Source organism: Coturnix japonica, chromosome 7, assembly GCF_054131305.1.
Source record: "Coturnix japonica strain WE chromosome 7, WE-NBRP24, whole genome shotgun sequence".
Classification (NCBI taxonomy): domain Eukaryota; kingdom Metazoa; phylum Chordata; class Aves; order Galliformes; family Phasianidae; genus Coturnix; species Coturnix japonica.
The window spans coordinates 215,495-240,871 of NC_140669.1; the positions used below are offsets into that span (position 1 = coordinate 215,495).

A 25,377-nucleotide genomic window follows, 5' to 3' on the forward strand; every position below is an offset into this window, starting at 1 on the left:
TGTGGGGAACAAGAACCCTGTTTGCTGTTATGCATCTCCACACGGGTTGTAGTGCTTGCAGGGAGTAATTGCCTTGTTTGGCAATGGAAGGTGCTTAATCACAGTGTGTGGTATGTGAAATGTACTGCTCTGTACCCTTCCAAGGGTAGGAAAAGCCCTGAAAGCTGTGGAATTGGTGTGTAGTTGTTGCATTACCAAGGAGATGGTAATAGGAGAGCATTACCTTCTGTAGTGTCATTGTGGTTTTTGGAAAGCTAGTATCAGTAACTGTTTTACTAGTTTGCAAATCATTTATGATGAAATATTTGTGCAACTTCAGTATTTTAAACCTCATCTTGTTTAAGTATCTTTGGACAGAACTAGGTGCTACTCTGAATAGCCAGTTTTCTGTCTTTATTGAACCTGTTTTCTGCCTTACAGAGGGCACAGATTGTCTAAGAGCTTTCCTTTTGAAGGGTGGATAGGTTCACAGTGTGTGATGCATTTATGGAACAGCAAACAACTCTTCTGATTAAGCAAAGTTTAAAATTACTTATTTAAATCCTTATTTTATTCAGCATGATTCTCTCAGAATTGGAAACTCATGAAGATGCTTGGCCTTTCTTACTTCCTGTAAACTTGAAACTTGTTCCTGGTTATAAGAAAGTTATTAAGAAGCCAATGGACTTTTCCACCATTAGAGACAAGCTAACCAGTGGACAGTAAGTAAACTTATTGTAAATTCTACTTACCCTGAGATTTCAGTGCTCCACACGTACTTATTGGTAGACTTGAGAATTGTACTGCATTTCTTTTTAACAGTTCATTTGCTACTGGAACACTATTTCTGAATAAAAAAAAAGAATGGAAAAAAAAAAAAGACAACATAATGGGATTAATCCAGGCAGCCCTTTACAAAGTTGATTGTTCCTTTTCTGGGTAATTGCAGCTGTACTGAGTACTTCCTTTGAAAGTATTTTAACTAGAAAAATGTTGAAGGGAAAAGGGAAGCTAGTTTAAACAATAAATTAAACATCACACCACAGTTCGGGCTTGAAATTCTATCTTAATTTTTTTTTCTAGGAAAGTAACAAAAACAGTAATGAAAAGAACTTGCTTGTGCTAAGGCTATTTTCCTGCAAATATTAAAATTAGATAAATTGAATTTGTTCACTTGAGATTCATTGTGCATTCTGTAACTGGCTGTAAATGCACTGACGTTAGGAGAGCTCTTTGTTGCGTGCTTTTTCTCCTTTGATTTTAACTGTTCCAGAAATCATTCGCCTTTTTCTTTTTGCAGGTACCCTAATGTTGAAGCATTCTCGCTAGATGTCAGGCTTGTTTTTGACAACTGTGAAACCTTTAATGAAGATGATTCTGACATAGGCAGGGCTGGCCACAACATGAGGAAATACTTTGAAAAAAGATGGACAGAGATTTTCAAATTGAGCTGAAGTTGCCAGAACTCATTTTTCCCCTTAAATGAGGACTGATGAGACCAGCAATGTGAACGTGAAAGTGCAAGGCTCCTGCGTAACTCATGACTGTTCTTCCTTAGAAGTATCACAAAGAAGTGATAATAGTTCTAAAGGCTTCACTCCTACAGCAACCATGACCCCTTGGTTCTTGGTTTGTATGTTTTAACAAACTAATTTAGGTAGAACAGGGAAGCACACCCAAAGAATTTCAAAGAAAGGGGTGTTTTAGTGCAATAGCAATTTAAAATATATCAAATCGCACTGAATATTCAACCACCAGAGCTCTACTCGGGAAAATGGTTCTTTTTCCCTTCCAATAAATATCTATTTTTCATTTTTTTACTTTGTAGTTTATTTTTTAGTGAATGTATTTAATTTTATGAATTATTTATGATTATACAGCATCCAGAATCTTCGTTTTCTGTGAAAAGGAAGAACTAGAAAATTGCTTTAAATCTTGAAAATACAACAAGGAATGTTTTAAAATGTAAAACAAAGCCAAGTAAAACTGTTTACACTGATGTGCTGTGAAAGCACTAAAAATAAACTTTACTGTAGAGTTACAAGTACATTTATATATATGTTGCTGCATCACTTGTGTAGTTAAATTGTATTTCAAGACAGTGAAGAAAAATTGAGACATGTACATACTGTTCATTATTGTTTATATTAAGTCTTGTTTTAAATATGTATGATGTGTACATATTGTTTGCAGATATTATTGTTTATGCCTTAGGAGGACCGTAGCATTTTATTTTAGTCTTAAGGTAATTATAGCTGTATGGCTTGTACAGTAATTATCCTCTACCAACACTGTGGAGTCTCCTTAATCTTGGTAGTGCCTGCCTTTAAAAACAGGGTGTAGGGGATATATTAGTTTTCCATTTTTCTATTTTGTTACATGATTTCAAGCCACCGCAGCCTCAATTTCAATAATCATTTGTATCCACCCGGAATAAAATGGTGACAATTTCCTAGCACACACAGTATTTTTTCATAGAGACATTTTCCTCCATTTGCCTTGCCACAGAAATAACAACAAAAACAAAAAAACAACAAAAACAAACAAAAAAAAGACATTTGTAACCACTGTGTTTTATCTACTGTGTGTTGTGGTGGCCTGTTGGGGCAGATAGAGGGGGAGGTTTGGGGGGGGGGTTATTTTTACTTCATGATTTTTTTGTACTAATGTAAGAGTACTTGAAGCTTTATTTAAAGGAAATGTTGGAAAGGTAGCATTCTTTTTCTTTTTTCTTCTTCTTTTTGGTTGTTTCTTTTTTTTTTGTTTGTTGTGGGGTTTTTTGTTTTTTTGGATTTATTTTTTTTTAGGAGTGTTATTTTTCACTAGTATGTGTGGCACGGATACAATAAAAGATTGTTTTGCAAACCAGATTTTCTCAGGAATTTTAATACTTGAGCCCTTGTGTGTACAGGAATATTTCCAATAATATGTTTTGAGTCTGGCAGTTAAGTTCTTACTACGTATCTAATTCTCCTGGCCTTTTTAGTGGTAGCTCTAAGCAATTGCCAAGCAGGCAGAGGAGCACGTCTGCCACCTTCTTGAATGTGTGTGGATAACATTGGTTAGGGCATGGATCGTAAGCATTGCAAGCAGCTTGCATTCTAGTATTAGTTCTGCTCACTGCTTAATAGCTTTTAACTTCATGTTTCTGAACATTTCTGTGAAAAACTTTGCTGGTATGTACCATCGATATGAAGAGTAGTCCATATTTGGAACATGTAACAGTAGGCTTGTGTGTGTTTTAAAATGCTGAGATCATTGGCAAATGCAGGACTTTGATGTAAGATAATTGTTTTGTTTTTCTCAGATTCTGCACTTTATCCCCCGTAGTAGATCTGATATTAGTTTTCTGGTAAGTTGGAACAGCATTAACACTGATGTTATGCACACAGCTGCAATTTTCAGCCCGTCTCCTGGTGAGCTGTTCAGCTGGTAAAGCTAAGGAACGTACCACTGTGATAGTGGGACACGCTTCACCTCTTAACATTGGTGCATTACCAGTGTATTGCTTTGGAGTGGAGTGTTTTCATTCCAATTTCAACGAAATTACATTCATAGAAGTTATTATATTAGAAAAGTGAGCCTTAAATACACTGTCATATATCTTTGTAGAAAAGAGCAGAGATTTATTTAACTGCTGGAAAAATGTCTTTAGTTGTTCTTAATCGCTAACCTTCTGTCCTAGTGTTCCCATCTCCGTTTTCTTAAAGGAAAAGGCCAGTGTGCTTACTTCCTTTTGGAACAAGGTAAAGGTAAGCTGATCTTAACTTTAACACTTGTAAAATAGCGTTTGTGATGGTCGGTGGGGAGTTCTCTGTGCACTTTGCCTTGTTTTGGCTCCTGGGTGTTTCTTTAGAACACGAGATGGCACACAGGCAGCTGGACGCTACACGTTGTTGTCTCTGACAAAACATGTATTTTAAGAGGTCTAAACCTTATGTCTTTTTATATAATTTATGTCGTTTATAATGACGGTTATCTGAGCACCTCTACGCTTCTGTGAGTGGGCACAGAAAGCCAAGGGCGGTAATTGTATATACAGCGCTGAACTTGTGATCTGTTGGATGTTGTTGTTTCGGGATGTTGTCCCTGGATGCTGCAGATTTACCACCACAGCTGAGGACTAAGGGCTGAGATCTGGACAAGCCCAGTTAGGCTGTTTGATTCTGTGACTTTCCTATAGCAGTGCAATGTAATCCTTTATAAGTTTGTATTTATTAATTTGTAATAGCCGCTATGTACACACAAAACCCGCGTTACGTTTAATGACAAACTCCCTGTGCCTGCACTGCCCGAACCGACCATGGCCGGTAGCTCGGAGCGCTTCACAGCTGGGCGCAGCGCGTCGTTTCCGCTTTCCCGGCGGTGCAGCACGGCCCCGCTGGAGCAGCCGGCGGCGTTGGAGCCCAGCCGGTACCGAGCAGCGGGGACTAACGGCAGCGGGCGGGGGAACCGGCACGGGGAGAGAGCGGCCGTGTGCTGCCATAGCCGGGCACGGGGCGGGCAGGGAAGGGCGGACACAGCGCGTGCGCGGAGCCGCCTGCGGCAGCAGAGCGAGGGCGGCGCGTGCCGGCCCCACCCCATGGCTGGTCACGTGGGTTATTTCACTTCCAGACGGGAGGGAACCGCAGCCCGGGGTCGCGCTGCCGCCCTCGGGCCTGGGGGGGCGGGCGGCCCCGCTGCTGGCCCCGCTGTCGGCCCCGCTGTCCCCGCTGTCCCCGCGTGCGGCGGCTGCCGGCCCTGCCTCGTGTCATTGCCGGGGCTGTGAGCGCTGCCCTCAGTGTCGGCGGAGATCGCAGTGAGTGAGTGAGGGCGGCCACGAAATGCCGGGCGTGGTGACCGTCTGCAGGGGTTAAAGGCAGCGCTGCTGCGGGACGGGCTGCTGAGTGCTAACGGCTGCCCGGCAGTGTTAGAGAGAATGGAACTGGGAGGGTCTCGATGGTACAACAGACGAGTGCTGAGCGCAGGCGCTGCGTTATTTGGTTTACAGCACTACATGGTTGTGTAGTGCACAAACATTAAAAAACGCAGAAGTTAAACATGGTGGAACTTGTGGCCGTACAAGGAGCTCACAGCTACTGAAGGTTTCACTACCAGGTGGTGCCGTCATGTCGCTTTTAGTCTTTGTGAGCCGCCTTAGTGCTCTGTGCAGCAGCTGTTCCTGCCCGAGTCCTGCTCTGTGCTTCATATCCCCTCAGTGCCCCCGTCCTGGTTCCTTGCTTCGTCCTGTTGCCCGTGTCCCTTTTCCCTTGGTACAGCCGAGAAGGCGCAGTGATGACGAGGAGCAGTGAAGCCTTTGTGTCCATTTTCCAGTAGAGCAGCTGTGCTTTTAGCCCTCTTTCCTTTCTCCAGCTTCTCACGCTCCTACTAACCCTTGCACTAAGCACACCAAGGCCTGTCTTTGTAGAGGTGCTGCAGTGCTGATTGAAGATGGGAATGTTCTTTTCAGAATCGAGATCTCAAGGAAAAGAACTTTCCACATCTTCCGTCTGACTGTGCCTGACAGTTTGGCACCTACCCAGGTCGTTACAGGAAGAAAAAGTCCAACGTGACCTGTGGTGGTGCAGGTAATTGCTTGGCTAGAAGCGAGGGATGTGATAAAAAGGGAGAGGTAGTGCTTTATCTCAGACGTCACATTCGAGTCTCAGTCTTTGTTCTTGCTTCCCGTAGCCGTTAGTTCAGAGTAGTTGTCAGTTTTTAGAAGTAAAGCCGAACTGTAGTTTTGGGTGATTTCTGTTTCCATCCCAGCGTGTTTGTGGCCTGCTCTGCTCGTAGCTGGAGATTTGCATTCATTTAGCAGTCTTTTTGTACATGTAGCTGTACTGGTGCCAGCTGTGTAGGGCCGATGGGACAGGGTTCAGCTGCTTCCACAGAACTGGCAATGCAGATGTTTAAAGAGCAGATGGTTTGAAAACAAAGGCAAAGATACCTTTTTAATAGTATATAAATATATAAATAATACCTTTCAGCTGCTTATGCGAGCTTGTTCGGAAAACTTATGTTTTTTTTCCCCATGTAAATACTGTTAAAGATGTTGTTTCTGTGGTGCAACCCAAAGTAATGTTTTGACTTCAAATGCTAATCACATGGTAGGAAGAGATATTTGTTTGGTAAGTTGTTAGCTTAGTGAGTAGGTTCTACAGTGCATACGTGCTCTATTATGTTTTGTGCAGGTGCAACTGAGAACAAATTTGAACAGCAAACTTATTAGCATAAATGGAAGTACTGGAACAAAGTATGTTGCCATTGCCCTAAAATCAGATAGTTTTTATGTGAGCTTCAGAGTTGTGTTGCACGCTTGCAAGTTGACTTAAATAAAAATTAAAATATGTCTTAGCATAACCAAATTAAAAAATCCAAACCTCCTCATTTCCATGTTGTGTATATGCTCTGCTTTAGGCTGACAATAAAACAGTACGTATGAGAAGAATTAGCCTCTCAAATCCGTTGTTTCTTCCAGGAGAATGTATAGAATGTATCTTAGGTGTATCTTAGTAAGGTGGCTATGTACATCTTTTATTTATTTATTCTTTAAGTAGATTAAATGGCGACATTAATTCGCACTTTAACGGATCATAGCGATGATGTCAACTGCTGTGCCTTCTCGTCGTCATGTTTGGCTACTTGTTCCTTGGACAAAACAATTCGTGTTTACTCTTTAAACGACTTCACTGAGCTCCCATACTCGCCTTTGAAAGGTCATACGTACGCTGTGCACTGCTGCTGCTTCTCTCCATCAGGACACACTTTAGCTTCATGTTCAACAGACGGTGCTACTATTGTCTGGGACACTCACGATGGTCAGATGCTGGCGGTGCTGGGGCAGCCCAGTGGCAGCCCAGTCAGAGTCTGCCGCTTCTCTCCTGACTCCACGTATCTGGTGTCGGGTGCAGCCGATGGAAGTATCGTTCTTTGGAACATGCACTCAATGAAATTCTGCAGGTGAGTGCCAAGTACCTTTTCACAGCTTTATTTGCTATCATGGAAATAAACAATGTGACTATTGTATATGCAACAAGATCTTAGAAGCTTGATAGTAATCCAAGAATCAAAAAGGCTGGGAAGTATTAGCGTAAACTCTATTGTTTTGAGATAAGATGAATAGAACAGAAATGAATACTAGAGCTAAACCTTTAAGTATTGTAATCAACGTTTCAGCTTTCTTTCCGAGGTATAAAACCATTTGAAACAAAGCAGGTGAGTGTTTGTAGTGAAGTAGCACAGTGAAGGGCATGAGCCTTCCTGGCATCTTCAGAATCTTCCTCTACTGCCAAAGTCTTCAGGCCAGTTATTGTACTTGGTACATAAGCAAGACATTACTCAAGTTGCAGAGCATCAGCTACACAGTTTCTCTGAAATAGGAAGGAAGCTAAAAAATTAAAGCAATTGATCTCTGGCTGTCAGTATAAGAGCAGCTATTTTTGAAAGTGAAATTTGTTTGCTTTTTGCTACTTTCCAGTCAAGGCTGCTATTGCTTTTGTGGTCTCTCTGCCTTTGCCTTCCACAGCAGGTTGTAAGTACAACAAGGTGACCAGTCAGTCCTGATCTGCTCCCATCAGCTGCACTGTTGTGACTGACTGTCTGAATTGTGAAGGAAGCTGCAAGTTCAAGTTATTGTTATGATGGATGTGAACAGCCTCAAAGCATGTTCATTTATGGACATTTCTTAAAGCATTTGCCATTTCTTATTTAGTAGCTAGGACACTGCTAATAGACCTGAAAGGCAGAAAGGTATGCTCTGAATGCATATTGTACTTTCTTTTACTGTTTTCATAGTAGAAGTGATGTCTGAAAGTTCTAAAGGCTGTGCTAAGGAAACAGGGTAGTGTATGTGAAGGGAAGGAGTGGCGCTGTATGCTTAGTGATTGAATTAAGGGAGTCAGCGCCTTTTGGAGTTCCTAGGTGTCTGGTTAGAGAGTTACTGGAACTGCACAGTTTCTCTGCCCTTTGTTGCCAAGTGTCAAAATACAGAACTTAGTATGACTTGGCTTATTCTGTCAGATTGAATCTGAGACTTCAGCTGTTCACAGCCTTACTTCTAAAATCACTTACCATATGCTCTCACTTTTCAGATCTGGGAATGTTAAAGATGGTTCCTTGGTGGCCTGTGCATTTTCTCCAGGTGGAGATTTCTTTGTCACTGGATCATCATGTGGTGATTTGACTATGTGGGATGATAAAATGAGATGTCTGTGTAATGAAAAAGCACATGATCTTGGCGTTACCTGCTGTGATATTTCTTCACATCCAGTTTCTGGTCAGTTACTTGACTCTTCAGGGGAAGAACATGGCAGGGGAAAAAAAAATAAATGTGCTTTCATTTCTCTCAAGCTCTTATTTTTCATATTCTTTTTCTCATCAGTGCTTGAGATGCAAATGACATTGGGAAGAGCTGAAATCTCTCCATATTGTGAATACCCTTAAGCAAGGGCAATGGAGAGGTTGATGGCAAGGAATGTGCTAGGTCCACAAACAGTTATTGGTGTGTTTGTGGTAGCTTTAAGTAGCTCATTACGCTGCCGGGGCTTTGGAATGTGTTGGGGCAGCATCTGTGAGGCTTATCTCCTGAGACTAAGAGCAATGTCAGAAGGTGCAGTACCTGATGACCATTTCAGCTTAACTCTTTCTTACTGTGCTTCCCCAAGGGACAGAACTAGATTAAAGCAATGCAAAGATCTATAAACATACTCAGCGCAGTGCTTCGGCTGTGATGTGTGAGCAGGTAGACTTGTTTTCCCTCACCAGGCTTGGTGCAGTCTTGGGGAGAGGTGAGCCCACCACCCCATGAGTCCTGATAAGGCGTGATGATAAAAGCAGCTTTTGCTAGAAATGTTAGTGAACCTTAATGGAAGGCAGTGTGTTCTCCTTATAAGGAGCTTGGTATGTACAGCACTGTGTTGCCCATTAATGACTCGGTAGCATGTAAAATGTGTCCAAATCTTTTGTGCTGTGAAAGTTTGTCAGCATTACTGCGCTTGGCAGATAGAAGAATTAAACTCTTGTCATCCAATAAAGCTGCAAGTATGAGCATAGTGGTGCAATTCTGGGTGTTATCTACATAACATAGTGGTAATATGTAACATATTCCTTACTAGCATATATTTTGAGTACTTCTACAGTTCTTTCTATCAGCACTTTTTAAAGTAGTTCTGAGATTAAGGAGATTTACCAAGTAGTACTGAAAGAATGGTGATGTGATTTACTGATACGCTCTTATTTTGTGTGCTTATAAATTTCCCATTCATATTTTTTAATTTTATCAGATGGTGAACATGCATCCGGATGCTTCCAGATGGCTTCTTGTGGTCAAGATAATAAGATCAAAGTCTGGTTTATTTTGTTTGTGGGCTTCTCAGGTGTGTATAGTGATGCTTCTTTGTATGTAAGCATCTTAACTCTTTAGTGACATCCAAGATCAAATTTATACTGCTCTCATGGATTCGTAGCCAAACTGGAAATGTTCTTCTAATTGATTTGCTAGAAAGCAGCTAATGCAGGCTGGATTTTGAGAGACTGGGCCCCGCGGCTTTTTATTTAGTGATGTGTTTAGCAATAACAGTAAAGATTAAAAAAATTCCCCCAGTCCTCTCAATATTATGATAAATGTTTGCTTTTAATTATCATTTCAGTTTCTGGTAATGAGTATTATTTCTGCCTTGGCCTTTGGGCACATTGATAGTTTGAAACCTCTTGATCTGCTAGGCAAGGGAGAGGTTTCCTTTCATCTTTCAGTAATTTTGGCCTTTTGAGCAAGAGCTGGAGAAAACAGTGTGACTGTGATACAACTGCAGTGTCAGCTGTGTCAGTGGTTTATGAGCCGGTGCAGCCTGGGTCTGTGACTGATGGGGTGAGGGGACCCACAAACCCTGGGAGAGGGGGAAGGCAGAAAAGGGAAAAGGCAAGAAGGGAGATGGGCCTAACAGCACAACAGTGGCAATGTGCTAAGGGAGAAAAAACTCATTTACTAACTATGGCATCAGAATGCAAGATAACACAATATAATACAGTATAATTGGAACTACGGCTAATACATAAAGTGAGAGAGTGTCCAAATCCAAAGGCCTCGCTGTGATGCTGAAGGTGGATGGCTGGGGAGCACACACCGCAGGGAGAGCAGGAGCAGAAGGGACGTCTGTGACCTGTAAACAGCTTTATCTTTCCCTCTGAATGGAAAATGGAAACAACAGTGACAGTCTTCTGGGAGAAGTAGTTGTTGTTCTCTTCTGAGAACCAGGTACCTGGAGATACGGACCATCCACAGAACTGCAGCATTAGCTCTTCACCTCCCAGTGCTCTACGTGATGTGATGGTGTTGAAGACTGATGACAAAATGATAAAGCCGTGACTGTGTGGCTGCATCGCAGGGATGAGGCATACGGCCAAAATCATCTTCAGTGGGATTGTTGTCATGGCTTATATAGAAACCTGTAAGAATGAATGTGGGATGCACAGATACCCAATTATCCAACGTATTGTTAGACAGATGCTGAGACTACAAGGTGAAGAGGTCATGAAGGTTAAAATTATGTTATCTGTGTGATCCTTTGTCCCTTTTTCTATAGGCAGTGTGTCACAGAGTCAGGTATCTGAGGCAGCTTTATGCCCCTAAAGGCATGTTATCTTAGTACCTTGTGAAATATATCAATTCACAATAATTTTTGTATTTTTAGGTGGTGAATTAAGATATAAGTACACATTGAGTGGACATTCTGCCCCAGTTCTGGCTTGTGCATTTTCGTATGATGGGCAGTTGTTAGTTTCCGGGTAAGCTGTATATGATACTTGTTGAAATTTCGGATGGCGCTCCAGAGCACACTCGAGTGCTGTAAAACACAAAGTCTAAATGAGCTGCAGAATTCAAAATATGTCTCCAGTAATTGCAGAATAGTTCTTTGCTCTCCAGAAACTATGAGTTGTCTTTCCAGTTTGTGCCTGGTGGGGGTTTGAGTTTGAAATGTATGATTTTGGAAGCTCTGTTCTCTGTGCATTGCAATGAGATATGTTGTTTCTGGGATTTTTTTGACATTTATGTGGCCTTCATTTAATTTTTATTGAATTGCAATGCTTCCTTGCTTTGCAAATGAAGGTTTTAGAAATAGAAGTGCTGAGAGTAGTTAATGGATAGCTGGATTCAGTGCATGGTGCACAGAAATATGTGCATTACAGATCAAATCCCTGTTTGTACCCCATGGGGAGCCATGGAACTGGGGCCAGTTTGCATGAAAGCTCCTCTGCATCAGAAATGATGGAAGTGCAGAATTTGGGATTTTATGCATTGTTTTTAAAATGCTGTAGGTAGAGCTAATGAGCCATTGTCTTAAGCTGGGAATGGATGGAGCTTTGCTTTCCATAAAGCTCCATTATGGTGAGTTCTGCTGAGAGTTCTATTTGTTCATTTTACTTGTGGGAAAGTTGGGATTTTTGTGTTGTTTCCCCTCCCTCCTTTAACTAGAAATAGTTTGATTCCTTATTCCTCTGTGTATAATTTTAATGTCGATGTGTTTGCTTTTTGCTTTTTTAAAGGTCTGTGGACAAGTGTGTCATAATTTATGAGACTGTAAGTATGGTGTACTTGTGAGGTCATTCATGACCACTCATTTGGCTGTTGTCTCTATTAGCACTGCTTCTGCAATACCCTGTCAAGATAAAGAATACATTATGGAACTGGAGCTACAGAATCCCCTGTTTTTATTCTTTACTCTTCAATAAGTGTAACTTATTGATCAGAGAAATCCTTTAGTTGTGAGGAAAGTCTCTCAAAACATATGTTAAAACTGGCAATTCACGGACTTGTTTTTAGTAGCATCAAGTATACAAACACAGGAACCTCTGATTTAATCCTCAGGAAATTGTTAAGATTGTAGTATGAGTCTGCTTGAATTTCAGTAACCACTTCAGGTCACTTTTAATCCTAGGTTTGTAGAAGAGATGTTTTGATCCACATGAACAATCAGCCAATATGGGTATAATTAATTCAGTTGATAGTTCTCCTGTTATTACGGTGAAGTGTAGCCTTTCTCCAGTGTGCTGAACTGAGGGTCTTACATAGGAAAGCCAAGATCCATAGCTGACTTTGCTGCCCATTGCCTGAGGCAAGGTCATATTCCTAATCTGAAGGTAATGTCTGTCATATTCAAAGAAGAAATATTATTCTTATCTTTGAAAGTATGTGTACAAGTGAGTGAACATTTGCTTTATTCTTTAAGATAAGAAAATCTTTAAAGTCACAAATATTCTTTTTTACAGAATACTGGCAATATCCTTCATACTTTGTCTCAGCATACCAGGTATGAATCCAGTATGATAAATATCTTTTACTATTAATAAATAAATCAATTCAATGTCACGTCAATTTTCACACTTTTAGGTACGTCACAACTTGTGCCTTTGCACCACATCGTCTCTTACTTGCCACGGGTTCAATGGATAAATCTGTGCACATATGGCAGCTGGACAACAAGAAGCCCTGTGCAGGTCAGTGTCTGAAGGATTTTTAGCCTATTCTTTATGCAACAAGTATTCTCTACTTAAAAAAACAAATGAACAGCAACAAGCAACTCATACATAGATATTAGAATATTGAATTCATTTTTTTTTTTTTCTAGTGTTTTCCATTTCTTACTTTCTGTATAGCATTTAAGATGTGTTAATTCTCAGAGCACTGAAAGACTTCTCGGAGATGTATATTTGGTAGAAATTTAAAGAGAAAATATGCTCATTGAAAGCATAATTGTCAACAAGATATATAACATGCCAGTTGCTATAGGAGGAAAAACATAATTCAATTTACAAAATATGGGAGTACCTGTAAAAATAAATGGATCTTTGTTCAAAGCACAAGAATTAAGTCTGGAATTTGGTCTGCTTTTATAAGGAGATATCGTGCTTGGCTGTAGTGCCTGCTGACACTTTTCAATCTCCTGTTCAGTTTAGACAGATGTCAGCACCTGAGAGTGAATTCCTCTGAACTTTGAAGATCAGTCAATAAAGACAAACCAGAGTTAATGTCCCCCTATGAAGGAATGTTCAATGAGTATTGCTTTTATCAGACGTTAGGGGGTGTGGAATAGTGAGAGCATTTAGAAAACTCTCATTACTTCCATAGTTCTTACAGGTTGGGTTTGGTTTTCTGTTTTTCATTGTTTTGTTTACTTTTATTTTCCTTTCCAAAGGAAACGCTATAGAAAGTGACTCTGAGATGAGAACTGCTGAGAACTGGTCAGAGGAGGATGTTTCAGCCTGGCTTTGTGCACAAGGCTTTGCAGAGCTTGTTGGGCTTTTCAAGGCGAATGACATTGACGGCAAAGAACTTCTGAATCTCACAAGAGAAAGTCTGAATAATGAATTAAAAATTGGTAAGAGTATAAAAATTCAGATAGTTTGTGATCTTTTGTGTATGTGTAAAACGTTGGAATGAAAGTCAGTTAGAAGTTCACGCGTGGGTACGTTTCCCTGAGATACATTTTTAATCACTGAAACAATGAAAACTAATGTTGCATTATCCCAAGGACTGTGTGTTTTCCTATACCTGGAGATGTAGAACTGCACATTCACTGGCAGTGCCATGTTGATAAGTGGTCTTACCTGCTTCTGCTTTTAGGTTTTGGGCTGTTAAGCTGTGGGAAAGTAATTTCACCTTTGGTATAGACTTACTGATTCTGACTTGGTAAATAGGATTCTCCAGCTTTTTACTATCAGTTTATAAATGTTTATAATATTACATGGTGAAATCCCTTAAATTTAGCAGTGAGATTCTCAGAGCACAGTTGGCATAGTAGAAAAGTACAATATATGTTTTATTTTGTACTTACTTTGTAGGTAAAGCATTTGGTGTCAGTAATGCTCAAGCAAACCTTACCAGCTTCAGACACTTTGCAATCCAACAGGCATCCTTCTGGTTACTGTTGACCTGTCACTTTATTGCAAAACTGCAATGCATTTTAGTAGGAATCCTAGGCCATGGCATCAACAGAATTACTGCAAATGTCAGGAGTTGACACCGATTAATGACTTACAGCTTTGTGTTCCTGCACATGTGTTTCTTAATGTTGGAATAGCCAAGAACCATTGCAGCAATCATCAGCCGAGACTAATCAAGCTGACTAGAGGGTTATGTGTAAATGGAATACAGTGGGACTGACACTGGGAGCTGAGCTACTGAGAATTATTAGTGGGGGAAAAAAAATGAACAAAAGCAAGAGCGACCTGATTGATTCCCCTCAGAAGAGGGGAGGCCAGCAGGGTGTGGGAGGTGATTGTCCCCCTCTGTTCTGGGTCTGAAGCCCCTCTGTGAATCCAAATTTAAGGTAGTAGTAGTTGTGCTATTTTGTCATAATTAAGTCAGTGCCAGGCATTTATAAAACAAAATATGGAGTTCAGCAGTTAATTTTCTGTAGGCAGAGGCACTGAGATGCTGCAGGTCTAAGACCTCTTTCATGGAGCAGGAGCACAAAACAGTGAAGTACAATTTGCAGGCGTGGTGTACAAACACACTTCAGCGTGGCTGATCTTGAGAGGGGGTGGTTATACCATCACATTGTTATGTTTATAATCCATATTAAAGGGAGAAACACTCCTGATCCTCCCACTCCATCACAATTTTAGCTGCAGTTTGCTTTGCACATGTAGCAGCGTGTGTGATACTACTATGCATCAACTAAGATGCAGCTCTGCCCATTATCTGTGGCTTTGCAGCAGCATTGCACTTGATTTTGTTTTGCCATTTATTTCTATTCCCCCCCTATGGATTGCTATCCATCAGGTTGGCATGCACTGGCCAATGGTCTGCAGACTGCTCTGCATTTGATGGGGTTGGGTGGACTGAGCTGTATTTCCTCTGGCATAGCAGTAAATGCAAGAACCAACCTCTCTGCCTCAAGTAATTGTGTTTTTTGTTCTATATTCCAATAACTTTTTAGAGTCTCTTGGCCTGCGCAGTAAAATCCTTCAGAAGATTGAAGAGCTGAGAATGAAAACTGTCCCTGTTTCTGCTGTTGTTCCTGATGAATTCTTATGCCCTATAACACGGGAGCTCATGAAGGATCCTGTAATTGCAGCAGGTATGACTTTGAGTAATGTTGAATAACATGAATGGGTTAAGGGTATGAGATATGGATATGGGAACACAAAAATTGGGCGTATCTTTCTACAATGAATAAACTAAATTAGTCTGAGTAGCTATTGCAAGAAAACAGAACTGAGGTAAATGTTTGGGCAAATGGCGTCCATGACAGAGAAAACTGTCCTGCAGTTCTTTTAGTATCGGCTTTACTGACAAAACCATGTAGATTTTTTTTAATGCTCTTTTCTTTTTGTGCCTCTGCAAGTACATATTTAAATCCTAATTACAGACCAGTCTCTGCAAATACACGATGGAATTGTGCATGAGGGAGACAACAGTGGTGTTTTGTAGGTGAGAATTTGCTCTAACCAGTAGTGCTGTTATGCTCTTAATAGCTGTTGTAGTTTGCATGGAAATAAGTAGGAGGCACTACTTTTGGAGCAACTTATGTATATGTGACCCACAACAGTTCTTACTCACTAAATCAAGCCCAGGAAAGTCAAAGGTTGGTTCAAAGGAGACTGAACGATTTCATGTGTCCTGTGTCGTCATCGCCACATTATTTCCTGCAGGAACTGAATCTCAGTCCTGCTGTATGAACTGTTACATTACATTCAACTACATAACTTTTCTACATCTCAATCTTTTTATTTGGAAATACTGATTCCCTTCTATCTCTCACATAATGTAAAACATATGCTGTGTAACAGTGCTGTATTGTCTGTAATGCAAACTTTTGATGATGGTTTCTTTGTAGATGGGTATTCCTATGAAAAGGAGGCAATGGAAAACTGGATCGGCAGTAAAAGGCGATCTAGTCCCATGACAAACCTTCCTCTTTCCAGCCTTGTGCTTACACCCAACAGGACACTGAAAATGGCCATCAGCCGTTGGTTGGAGACTCAGCAGAAATGTGGCGACACCACTTCGTTTTGAAGCTGTTCACTAAAATGAAGGTAAATGTCATTGGATGTAGCTTAAAGGAGATATTTGTGTCAGAAACACCTGGAATGAGAAAAATTCTCTTCTCCCCTGACTGTCTCTTGTGATGTTTGTGCTAAAAGACCATTTTCACTGTTGGAAGCTCCTAAAAAAATTACTGAGCATTTTTTAAGTTTCAGTTGTACTCGGTGGTGTTTCTGTTTAAGAAATCAAACACCAACATTCACCTTTTTTCAAATAAATTTGCTTAAGATTTTCATCCACATTTACGAGTTTTCAAGTCTTCATTTTGCAGCGTGGGTCTGAAAGCACAGAATTTGTATTTCATTTCTATTCTTTAATTAGAAAAAGCACATTTCCCTGTTTTCCTGTATTAGGAGAAGCTGGGAAGGAATTCTTCCTGAGCTGTCACCGACTGCATCTCACACAGCTGGAATCGTAACTTTTATTCTGTATGGAAAAAGTACAGTAGCTGTGCAAAAATAGAACTACAGGGCAAGGATAATATAACTTGTACAAAATACCAAAGAAATAGTATGCAATAAATAAGCTAAAGCATCATAATGTGAACTCAGGAAAGGATTTATAAAAACACATACAGCTGTTTACAACATACACACATCACTGTACACACACAGGACCTGAATAGTGACAACCTCAGGTTGAACATTCCTGCCAAGTGGCCGTCAGAAATGTCACTGCTTCGCTTCAGTTTCCAGATATTCCCGACACTGTCAAACCTTATTTCCTCTGGAAAAACTCCACAACTTCATCCTATAAAGTAACTGCACATGCGCTTTGCCTCCAACTTCCATCTGCATTTCATTTCTTGGGTTTCCCATCAAAATGCTTAACTCACCATTTCACTGCTGTACCTTTTTTAATGAATAAAGAGCCAATACATTTTGCTTTAAAATAGCACCCAAAGGTGATTAGGTAAACTATATAAAGTGCGGTTATTGTTAACATGCTGTAATATCGTGTTACTCAGTGCAATAACCAATATGGTCAAAGCCTTTCAATACACATGCAGATGTTACTGTTTATTTTACCTGTTACTAAAAGTAGGTCTATTTACACCTCCAAACACGACTGCTTTGAGTTTACTCATACACAAATCTGGCTTCCTAAATGTACATCATGCACCTCAAATTTGAGCCCACTAGAAAAGTGATAAAATACCATCTTTGATTTAATAAAAAAACAAACATATACAGATCTGAAGAGTACACAGCATCTATTTTCTTAACACTGTTTTGATAAGTAAGCACTTAAGCATTATAGAGGCACAGTTATTGTGTAAGTGATGAGATGCGATGCAACCAAAAGCCCTATGGAGAAGCTAAATTTTATATATATATATAAAAAATCTTTTGGGGTGGTAGAGTCTAATGGAAAGAATTTCACTACTTGAGGTCCTGGTCTGATGGATTGATTGATTGATCTTAACTGACTCTTCCTACATAAATCTGCTATTCCAGTTACTGTGTCAGCATGAACAGCTTCAAGTGGTTGTACCCCACAAAGCACTGGTCAGGATGGGCTGAGCACACAAACTGACCGACAGCCAGCCGCCATCCCATATAGTGGGAGCACCCTATGATGTTATAAGCAAAGTTTTACAACTATGAAATATACAAAATAATATTTACACATTTGATTCAATAAATGATCGCTTTGGTTTTGTAGAGGTGACGTGGCTTAAATGACCTTCCTTACTGATGTGAGAGTGTTGTTTTGATGGTGCATCTGGGTATAAATGCAGAACTGGTTTTGGTGCTCTCTTATCTTGACAGTAGGCGGCTGTTTGACACTGAAGCTCGTCGTGCACTTTCGCCTGCATTCCATTCTGGTTGCTCTCTCCTGGGGCAGCAGCAGTAGAGGAAGTTTTAGTTTGAGAGTGTTTGACTGAAGACTGCTCAAAATTAGAAGACTGAGTGCTCCCAGAAGAAACGTTTGTTGATGATCCATCTGAAGCCTGGGAATGCCAAGAGCGACTGGACTGACTTTGCTGCTGAAACCTGGCAGTCTTATCCATGATTCCCATAAACGGCGTATTGCGAGTTCTGTGCTCAGCAGCAGTACCATGCACTGGATTGACTTTGCTCTCCTTGATTCGAACGTCTGGCCCCTTAATGCCATCTGCAAAACTACTCACTGAAGTTAAGCTGCTGGTGGAGCCGGCGAGAATCATACTGCCAGGTGGAGAACTGGAAGAGACAGTGCTGGGTACAGGACTTTGCTGTCTGCCTTCACTGAAATTCATTTGAAATTGGGCTGGTGATGGGTCAGTGGTTTTAGATTTCTTTGCAAAGGAGTGCTGTGAGTGCAAACACTGGCTGGACGTGAACTTCTCACTGTACAGCTCAGAACTCGCTCCAGTGGAAGCGCTTCCAGGTGAAAATGTGCCTGTCCCATCTAAATGCTGAATTTTAGAGTGTCGAACTGGCACAGGACTTTGGGAAAGATGCTGAAAAGGTGATTGTGTCTTTGTATTACATTGATTGCTTCCCAGTTTTGATCCAGGCTGGATGGAGCTCAGGTGCTGATTGGTTTTTACAATCTGTGCTTGCTTGGTTGGCTGCATGACCAAGCCCGGCTCTCTCAGATATTTAGCGCCTGCTCTGCCTTGAGGGGACAGAGGCCTCGCTTTCTGCTGAACGCTGTCTTGAAGGTTCCTAGTGTGTGATGGAGCAGCTAAGGGATGTTGCATCCTTTGCGGAGAAGAAACAGATTCATCAGGGTGTGGTGGTTCTTCCTCATTTTCTTCAAGTTGGAAGTTCTCATTCACACCTTGAGTAACACCCTCCTCCTCGTTATCTGAGTTGTTAATTTGCTGTCCTGACTGTGGGCACTGATGCTTCTGTTGTTGCATTCTCTGGAACTGCTTACATTCCTCTTCTACTCGAGCCAGGAGACGTTTAATTTCTTGGTTGGTAGGACACAGCTTTGTGGCTTCGTGTAAGTCAGCAAGAGCAGCAAGTAGCTTTCTGAATGAAAAAGACCCCAGAATTTATTAGTAAAAACCTGGGACAAGTTTGAGTTTCAGCATTGCCTATGAAGCAGTAAGATCCACCTCCACCACTGTCAAAGACATGTTCTGATTTGTCATCTCTTGCCAGGTGTGGTCATAAGAACCGTATAGTCTCCAACCTAGGAAGTTCTAGAGTGGAAGCACAGAAAGACCTAATACACATGGAAACTGTACCAAGAAAATCATTTTTTCTTTCTAAATTCCAACTACAACTAGTGGAGGAGAGCAGCAGTTACAGAAAACATTACAAAGTTTAAGAAAGTGAATGTGGACTTATGAACATAATCAAACGGTACCTGCTGTTCCTTTTCGCTCTTGCTCGAGCATAATAGGCTTCGTACGACTTGGGTTTCAGATCCAGCGCTTTGGTAGCAAACTCTTCAGCCATACCAAAATCCTAATTATTTAAACAAATGTACTCATTATACATGGGCAGTAGAAGAGGGCTGTGAGCGCTTTATTCATAGCACCACTTCAAAAAGCGCAGACACCCCTTGTCCAGTATAGAAAGTCACCTGTGTCAGTAAGGAAGAGCAACCACAAACCAACCCATGAGAGCACATAGAAAGAACATCCTCCTTTCCTCCCTCTCATTGGTCACAGAGTCACTTCCAGCTGTTAGTGGGAGGGGACTGAAAAACACCATCTGACCCAGGGAGGCGGCTGGAGGCTGCAGTTCTAACTGAGAAAGTAAAGGAATGGCACTTGCACAGCAGTGCTAAAACTGCCCAGACAAACCCTCAACATCCATGTGTAAATTTCCTTCAAATTGAAATAGGTGCCACAAACAACATGGGAGACTGGGGAATTAAGAAGCCTGTGCCTGCAAAGAAGGAACTATATGAGGTGCATTCATAAAGTTGCAAGGTTTAGCTCTAGTGGTCATTCAGGTTCTTAGCAGCCATCTGATCCACTGCTGAAGGTACAAAAGGAAAACCAACAGGTACCAACAAGCTGTAGAAGCAGCAATGTGTAACAGAAGCTGTCAGTAATGTGGCAGAATTGCTGTCTAAGATTCCCAGTGAAGGAGAAGCAACAGGTTAAAAACAAGAGCTTACGTTTGTCTTTCGGCGACACCGTGATAAATTTAAGTACAACGAGACTCTCATCTCATTGAATGCTTTCATTTCTTCTCCAAATCCTTCCCTCGGGAACTTCCTCAGTGCATACTGATAGCGCTGCGCTGCTTCTTTCATCTTGCCTTTCTACAGAATCAGGGAATAAGAGGCTTCTTCAGAAACTTACATTATTACAGTGCTGTTACAATGCAACCACATTCGGATCTGAAATCTACCAACATACACTCTTCACAGAGAAATACAGATATATGTAACATATTTGTAACATATGTGTATATGATATGTGTATATGTATATATGTAAAAGAGAACTTAAGAGGTAATTAGAGTTTATGTTTCTAAACTCAAAACTTTTACTGGTATTTCACCAGGACTCCACATACATTAACACACACTGCCTGTACCAGAACAATTCTTCAGGTACGTGTCTGACACCATACAATTCTTAACTCCATTTATTTATTAAGGAGAGCAGTCAAATAGCTGTTGATGTAGTTTATTAAAGCTGTAAGATATTTCTGATAAAATATATCCTTAATCAGAAATAATGTCCCCTTCATCAGGTGGTGCTACCACAGCTTAAGGCATGGATGTGGAAGGATGAGGAGACAGAGAAGGAAGTGCTGTAACATTCGAACATGCAGCCCAGCTACTCCAGCTTCAGTTCAGTGTCTCAGCCTTGAGTACTGGGTGGAGGGCTAAGTGTAGAAACATAAAAGCAGTACAGGATCGCCCCCTCACTTCCTAACAAAGGCTGAGAAGTCACTGCTGCAGACTGGAAGCAAGTTGCCATAGTTTTATGACTTTAGTTATTGGTATTTCACACCACAACATCATGTAGTGCAGTGGGGTTGAAGAGTTAATGCTGCAGCTCTGTGGTTTGCTGGCAGTTCTGTTTTACCTGCCTCAGAAAAGAATGAATGAACTACATCTCCTGGAAGACTTCACTGCTCTGTTTCCATTCAGAGGATAAAACCTGGGAGTGATGAGACCCCCCTTTTTCTGCTGGTCTGCAGTGCGCTCTCCCTGGCCCTCTCCCTTTCAGTGTATGAGTAACACCTTCAGTTTTGGACACTCATATTGTGTTCTCTCACATTCCACTATCATATTTAGTCAATTACTTTTCTACCTTAGCTTGCTGCCTCTGTTTTGTTTCGCGATCCATTTCGGGGCCTGGGCCCGTGGGTTCCTCTGCCCATTTAGTCACAGAACTGGGCTGAAGCAGAACAAACCCCGTCACGCTCAGATGTGTTACAACCATCCATTCCAAACTCTTTGGCCAAAAAAATCAATCGAAGTGTATGTGAAAAAGCTTCATAAGCTCAGTGACACACCACAGCTCTAGCAAGTCATTCTAATTGCTATAAGAAGATTAAGTGGTCTAAAAGAAATTCCAGCAGGGAATTCAACTTGTTGTAACCAACTGCAAAGCATGTTGCTACCAACCCCGCTGTGTCAATATATTGGATATAATGCTCAAAACTTGTATCAGGATCAATGAACGTGAATCCTCAAGGTTTTCTGATCTCATATCCAACATGAAAGGATGTGCAAGTACACATCCTGTCTGAACAGAAAAGGAGGTATAACAGAATGTCAACCTATCTTCAAACAGAAATCCAGTTATAAAGTACTGCTATCAGGAAAAGAAAATCAACCTACTTTGTACAGCATGTTTCCTTCTTCCATCAGTTTCTGCAGCAGAATAATGAGAATATCTGGTTTCGAGGTGGCCATTGCCCACGCTGCATTCCCTGAAAGTTAAAATGTAAGAAACTCTGACAGAGTGAAAAAAATTAATGTTTCTGACAACTGTTCACACTGGGAAACCTTCAGTGAATATTTCATCTATGTGAAACAACTGCCATTATTATCAGTGAGCGCATACATTCAACACACATTTATCTACCTGTCCCGTACCATCCCACACAGCTGGCAGTCAAATACTAAACAGTGTGATTCATGGTCTAAAGGACAGCGTGGAAGTCCATTGTGAAGCATAATCCTGCACAGGTATCCGTGTTTAATCATACCCAGTGACCAAACCAACACATTATGATTTAAAGGTGCAATAGATTCAGCAGTCATTGTGTTGACAGCTGCAATATATACCTGCCTATAATACATGATTCAGTTACACTTGCAAAAATGTACAATTCTACAATTTATTAGCATAGTGTAACTTAAACGTAAACCTTCTTCACCCAAATCAGTAAATACCGTCTGAACTAAGGATCACTGTTACCATGAACGTTATTTTCTTACGACAGAGTAACCGTGTAAAGATTAACTCCACAGGCTCCTTAATTAACACACACGGAAGGAGCAGAACAGGACTATGACTATTTCCTCAATTCTCAAGTGAGTCATGAGCAAATATCTTTAAAAGAAGGAGAGAAACCTGTTTCTGGCATCCACAAATCAAAGTAGTGTGTACTTCAGGAATTGTTTATTCAGTCTACCTTACAGAAGTGGCAATTGTAGCACAGCAGACAGTTCTTTCCCTCAAGTTTAGGTTGAGCCAGGTTTACTAACCTAGTTTTGCTCCTTTCCTCAGCAGCATCACCACCACCGAGGTGTTCCGGCACCCAATGGCTCTGTCCAGTGGCCGCATGCCGCTGTGGTCAATGTGCTCAATCATTGCTCCCTTCTCTACCAAATACTGCACCTGTGGAAAGGAACAGAGCAAGCTTTGTAATGTTATTCCTGGTCAGAGATGCACAGCAGTGAAACATGCAAACTACTGCCTAATCTTCCTTGAAGCACACCGAGTGTGCTCCCCAGACGATGTGTGCATCATTTTAAATCCACTGAACCGAGCCCAGGGAATACAGCAGAGTATGGGAATGCTATGGATGGTTTCTTAGCCATCTATTCCAGCAGTCTAACACCACTGTTTGAAGCATAAATGCAGCGAATGTGAAATGCAGTAAGAGCAAACAAGTTTAGGAGAACAAACGTCAGATACCATCAGCTACCAAGCACTAGTTTGTTCACCAGTAACAGTAATTAAAAGTGCAGTATATAGGGTATATATACCCAACAACAGCTTCGATGTAAGCAACAGTTCTTTCAGGTAACCACTGCTTACTTAAATGTGACTGGCAGTAATACGGCACAGAGAGAGGTTGTTAACAGTCCTTTCCATTGCCAGGCCCCCAAGCTCAACATCTGCCTGCAATGTGATCTGTCCTGGTGCATCATCAGGCTGTTCACTATGGGAACTCTATTATGGCCAATCTATCAGGCTGTGCTACGGCCATGCAGGACTCAACATCCCTCATTCCCAATCAGGAAAAAATGAAAGCAAAAACCTTTGTGTACCCAATGTTACTGAGGAACACTTGCAGTTGCAGGAAGAGCTCAGTGAAGTGACTGCTGAAACCTCTTAAAGCCAACTCGGAATCTAACGACTTGCTTACAATTTCAAGTTAATTGTAATTACAGCAGAATGGGTCTCAAAGTCTACAGCAAATTAAACCACAGCACTTTTCTTCAAGAACTGCTGTTTCAAAACAAGATGTTGTACATGCAAACTGCAGAAAAACAGATACTGGTCTGAGAGGCTGCATGTACTATCCATTCTAACTCCCTGTGAGCTGCAGGACCTGTTTGCAGTGCATGCAGACTGAGCACACTCTTCCATGTAGAGTGCTGAAATTTCATTCCTATCTGGAGAGAATTCTGAGCTTTGCTTTACTGATGAGTTTTGAAGCACAAGAACAAAAATATACAATGAATTCCAAGACCATAAATTTAAAGATTTAAAGGATTCTGAGTCACGGGCTTCAAAGCTATTGTGTAAGTCTGACCTTTGTTACAGGCAGACTTTATTTCAGATTCAGAAGGACTTCCCCCTAAAACGCCTTTAATTCTTGCATTGTAACACTTATTACAGACAAAGAAAGTAATGCATGAGAAAGATACAAGACTGAAAAAGGAACTTCACTTGTTCTGTCTCTGAAATGAACTATGGAACAAACTAAGAAAGGTAAACCTGAATCTACATCTTGGGCCTTGTATTCACAACTTAGACTGGGCAGTAAGAGAGGAATGCACTTAGCCCCATGAGATTCCTCAGATGAAAACTGTAAGGATTCCTGACAGTTCTCCCACTGCCACACAAGAGCTTGTAAAATACTCATCGTGGATAAGTAACGTTGTGTAACAGCAAAGAACTAAAACCTTTCTTAATTTCATCCATCCTGGTAATATTCTTCTTCCTCTGTCTCTCTTGGCACTTCTGTTCCACCCAGGTACCAGCTGACTGCGACTCTACCCAGTTACATTGATTGGTTGGCAAAGGCAGGAAAAAAAAAGATTCATTTTCCTTTCATGTTACACTCCACAGTTTTTCTTTCTTTTTAAATTCTATTTCATCCAAAACAGAAATTATAATGTCCCTTTATATTGAGACCTAAAACACCCACATCAAAGTGTAACAGCACACTATAACCCACACGTGCATAATGCTGGGCTTCTATTAGCTGGGTGCTTAAACCTCACCTAGAAAATGCTTTTCAGAGCAAACACTTCCTACCTGCAGTCAAGGCGTTAGTGGTGCACCCACCTTGGTTACTCACAAAAATTTCCTATTTTGGCTGATAACTTTTTTCTTAAACTTTGGTTTTTGTTATGAAAAATCGATACAAGTTTTGTTTTTCTACTATTTAAGAACTACTTACAATATCAGCATCTCCATAAAAAGCTGCCAGGTCTAGAGGTGTTCGTCCGTTTTTGTCTGTCTGATCAACTGTTGCGCCCTTCTCAACTAAATACTGCACCACTTCTCTGTGGCCTTTTAGACATGCCCAGCCCAAGGCTGACAGCCCTTCTTTGTCCAGAGATGAAATAGTTGCACCTATAAAATGAAAATCAGCCTTGTAATGGAGATGTCCTTTTTAACGTGCAAAATAACCTAACTGACATGAATGCAGTCTCTGGTGCAGCTGTGCAGCACTGAAACAGTCTTTGTTTTCTACCTGCAGAAAGGAGAAATTCCACAGTGCTCAGATGTCCTTCACAAGAAGCCACCATGAGCGGAGTCCTGCCTTGCTTGTCGCTTAGATTCACATCAGCCCCGTGCTTCAGAAGGAGTTTAGCAATCTGAAATTAAAAAAAAGCAGAAATAAAAAATTTCAAAAATAAATTATCAAGTGTAAATTCTATCCATGATGTGATCATGCATAAACTTCTACATCAGAGCACCGAGGTGTTATTTATAGCAATATCTCTGAGAAATCCTGCTCAACTCAACTACTGTTTCCTAACAACTCAGAGGCT

The 25,377-nt window shown here is 41.0% G+C and overlaps 3 protein-coding genes across 77 annotated transcripts in view; 2 read left to right on the forward strand and 1 right to left on the reverse strand.

Moving 5' to 3' along the window:
- The window catches only part of BAZ2B (bromodomain adjacent to zinc finger domain 2B), a 90,177-nt gene extending 87,330 nt beyond the window's left edge, over positions 1-2,847 (forward strand). For all 46 annotated transcript variants that reach the window (XM_085551952.1, XM_085551958.1, XM_085551959.1 and 43 more), the window contains 2 exons: positions 558-701; positions 1,280-2,847. In XM_085551952.1, the coding sequence (XP_085408078.1) occupies positions 558-701; positions 1,280-1,433 (298 nt within the window). In that variant the 3' untranslated portion in view covers positions 1,434-2,847. The remainder of the gene's footprint in view (positions 1-557; positions 702-1,279) is intronic.
- A 1,738-nt stretch (positions 2,848-4,585) lies between these two features.
- Positions 4,586-25,243, forward strand: WDSUB1 (WD repeat, sterile alpha motif and U-box domain containing 1). Of its 28 annotated transcripts, XM_085552032.1 has the most exons (13): positions 4,586-4,777; positions 5,429-5,546; positions 6,519-6,921; positions 8,052-8,236; positions 9,243-9,335; positions 10,650-10,743; positions 11,503-11,536; positions 12,226-12,266; positions 12,347-12,453; positions 13,152-13,334; positions 14,898-15,038; positions 15,798-15,996; positions 25,083-25,243. In XM_085552032.1, exons 3-12 carry the CDS (start codon positions 6,524-6,526, stop codon positions 15,974-15,976), a joined length of 1,455 nt encoding a protein of 484 aa, XP_085408158.1. In that variant the 5' UTR covers positions 4,586-4,777; positions 5,429-5,546; positions 6,519-6,523; the 3' UTR covers positions 15,977-15,996; positions 25,083-25,243. The 28 variants fall into 28 exon arrangements, 25 of the variants coding, with proteins under 25 accessions (XP_085408158.1, XP_085408157.1, XP_085408156.1 ...); XR_001556716.3 differs by lacking the exon at positions 5,429-5,546 and having other exon boundaries at positions 4,586-4,781; positions 15,907-15,996; XR_001556717.2 differs by lacking the exons at positions 5,429-5,546; positions 25,083-25,243 and adding an exon at positions 17,779-20,442 and having other exon boundaries at positions 15,907-15,996.
- TANC1 (tetratricopeptide repeat, ankyrin repeat and coiled-coil containing 1) overlaps positions 16,414-25,377 on the reverse strand; it is a 48,221-nt gene continuing 39,257 nt past the window's right edge. For all 3 annotated transcript variants that reach the window (XM_085551975.1, XM_085551976.1, XM_085551977.1), the window contains 7 exons: positions 25,077-25,200; positions 24,780-24,955; positions 22,630-22,762; positions 21,757-21,848; positions 20,075-20,221; positions 19,313-19,413; positions 16,414-18,972 (listed from right to left, as the gene is read on the reverse strand). In XM_085551975.1, coding sequence (XP_085408101.1) covers positions 17,631-18,972; positions 19,313-19,413; positions 20,075-20,221; positions 21,757-21,848; positions 22,630-22,762; positions 24,780-24,955; positions 25,077-25,200 — 2,115 coding nt within the window. In that variant the 3' untranslated portion in view covers positions 16,414-17,630. The remainder of the gene's footprint in view (positions 18,973-19,312; positions 19,414-20,074; positions 20,222-21,756; positions 21,849-22,629; positions 22,763-24,779; positions 24,956-25,076; positions 25,201-25,377) is intronic.

Bases quoted from the DNA above. Each gene is read 5' to 3' on its own strand.
- WDSUB1 (XM_085552032.1), top strand. From the start codon at position 6,524: ATGGCGACATTAATTCGCACTTTAACGGATCATAGCGATGATGTCAAC. The intron at 6,922-8,051 runs GTGAGTGCCAAG...CTCACTTTTCAG, and splicing joins CACTCAATGAAATTCTGCAG to ATCTGGGAATGTTAAAGATG. The intron at 12,454-13,151 runs GTCAGTGTCTGA...TCCTTTCCAAAG, and splicing joins CAACAAGAAGCCCTGTGCAG to GAAACGCTATAGAAAGTGAC.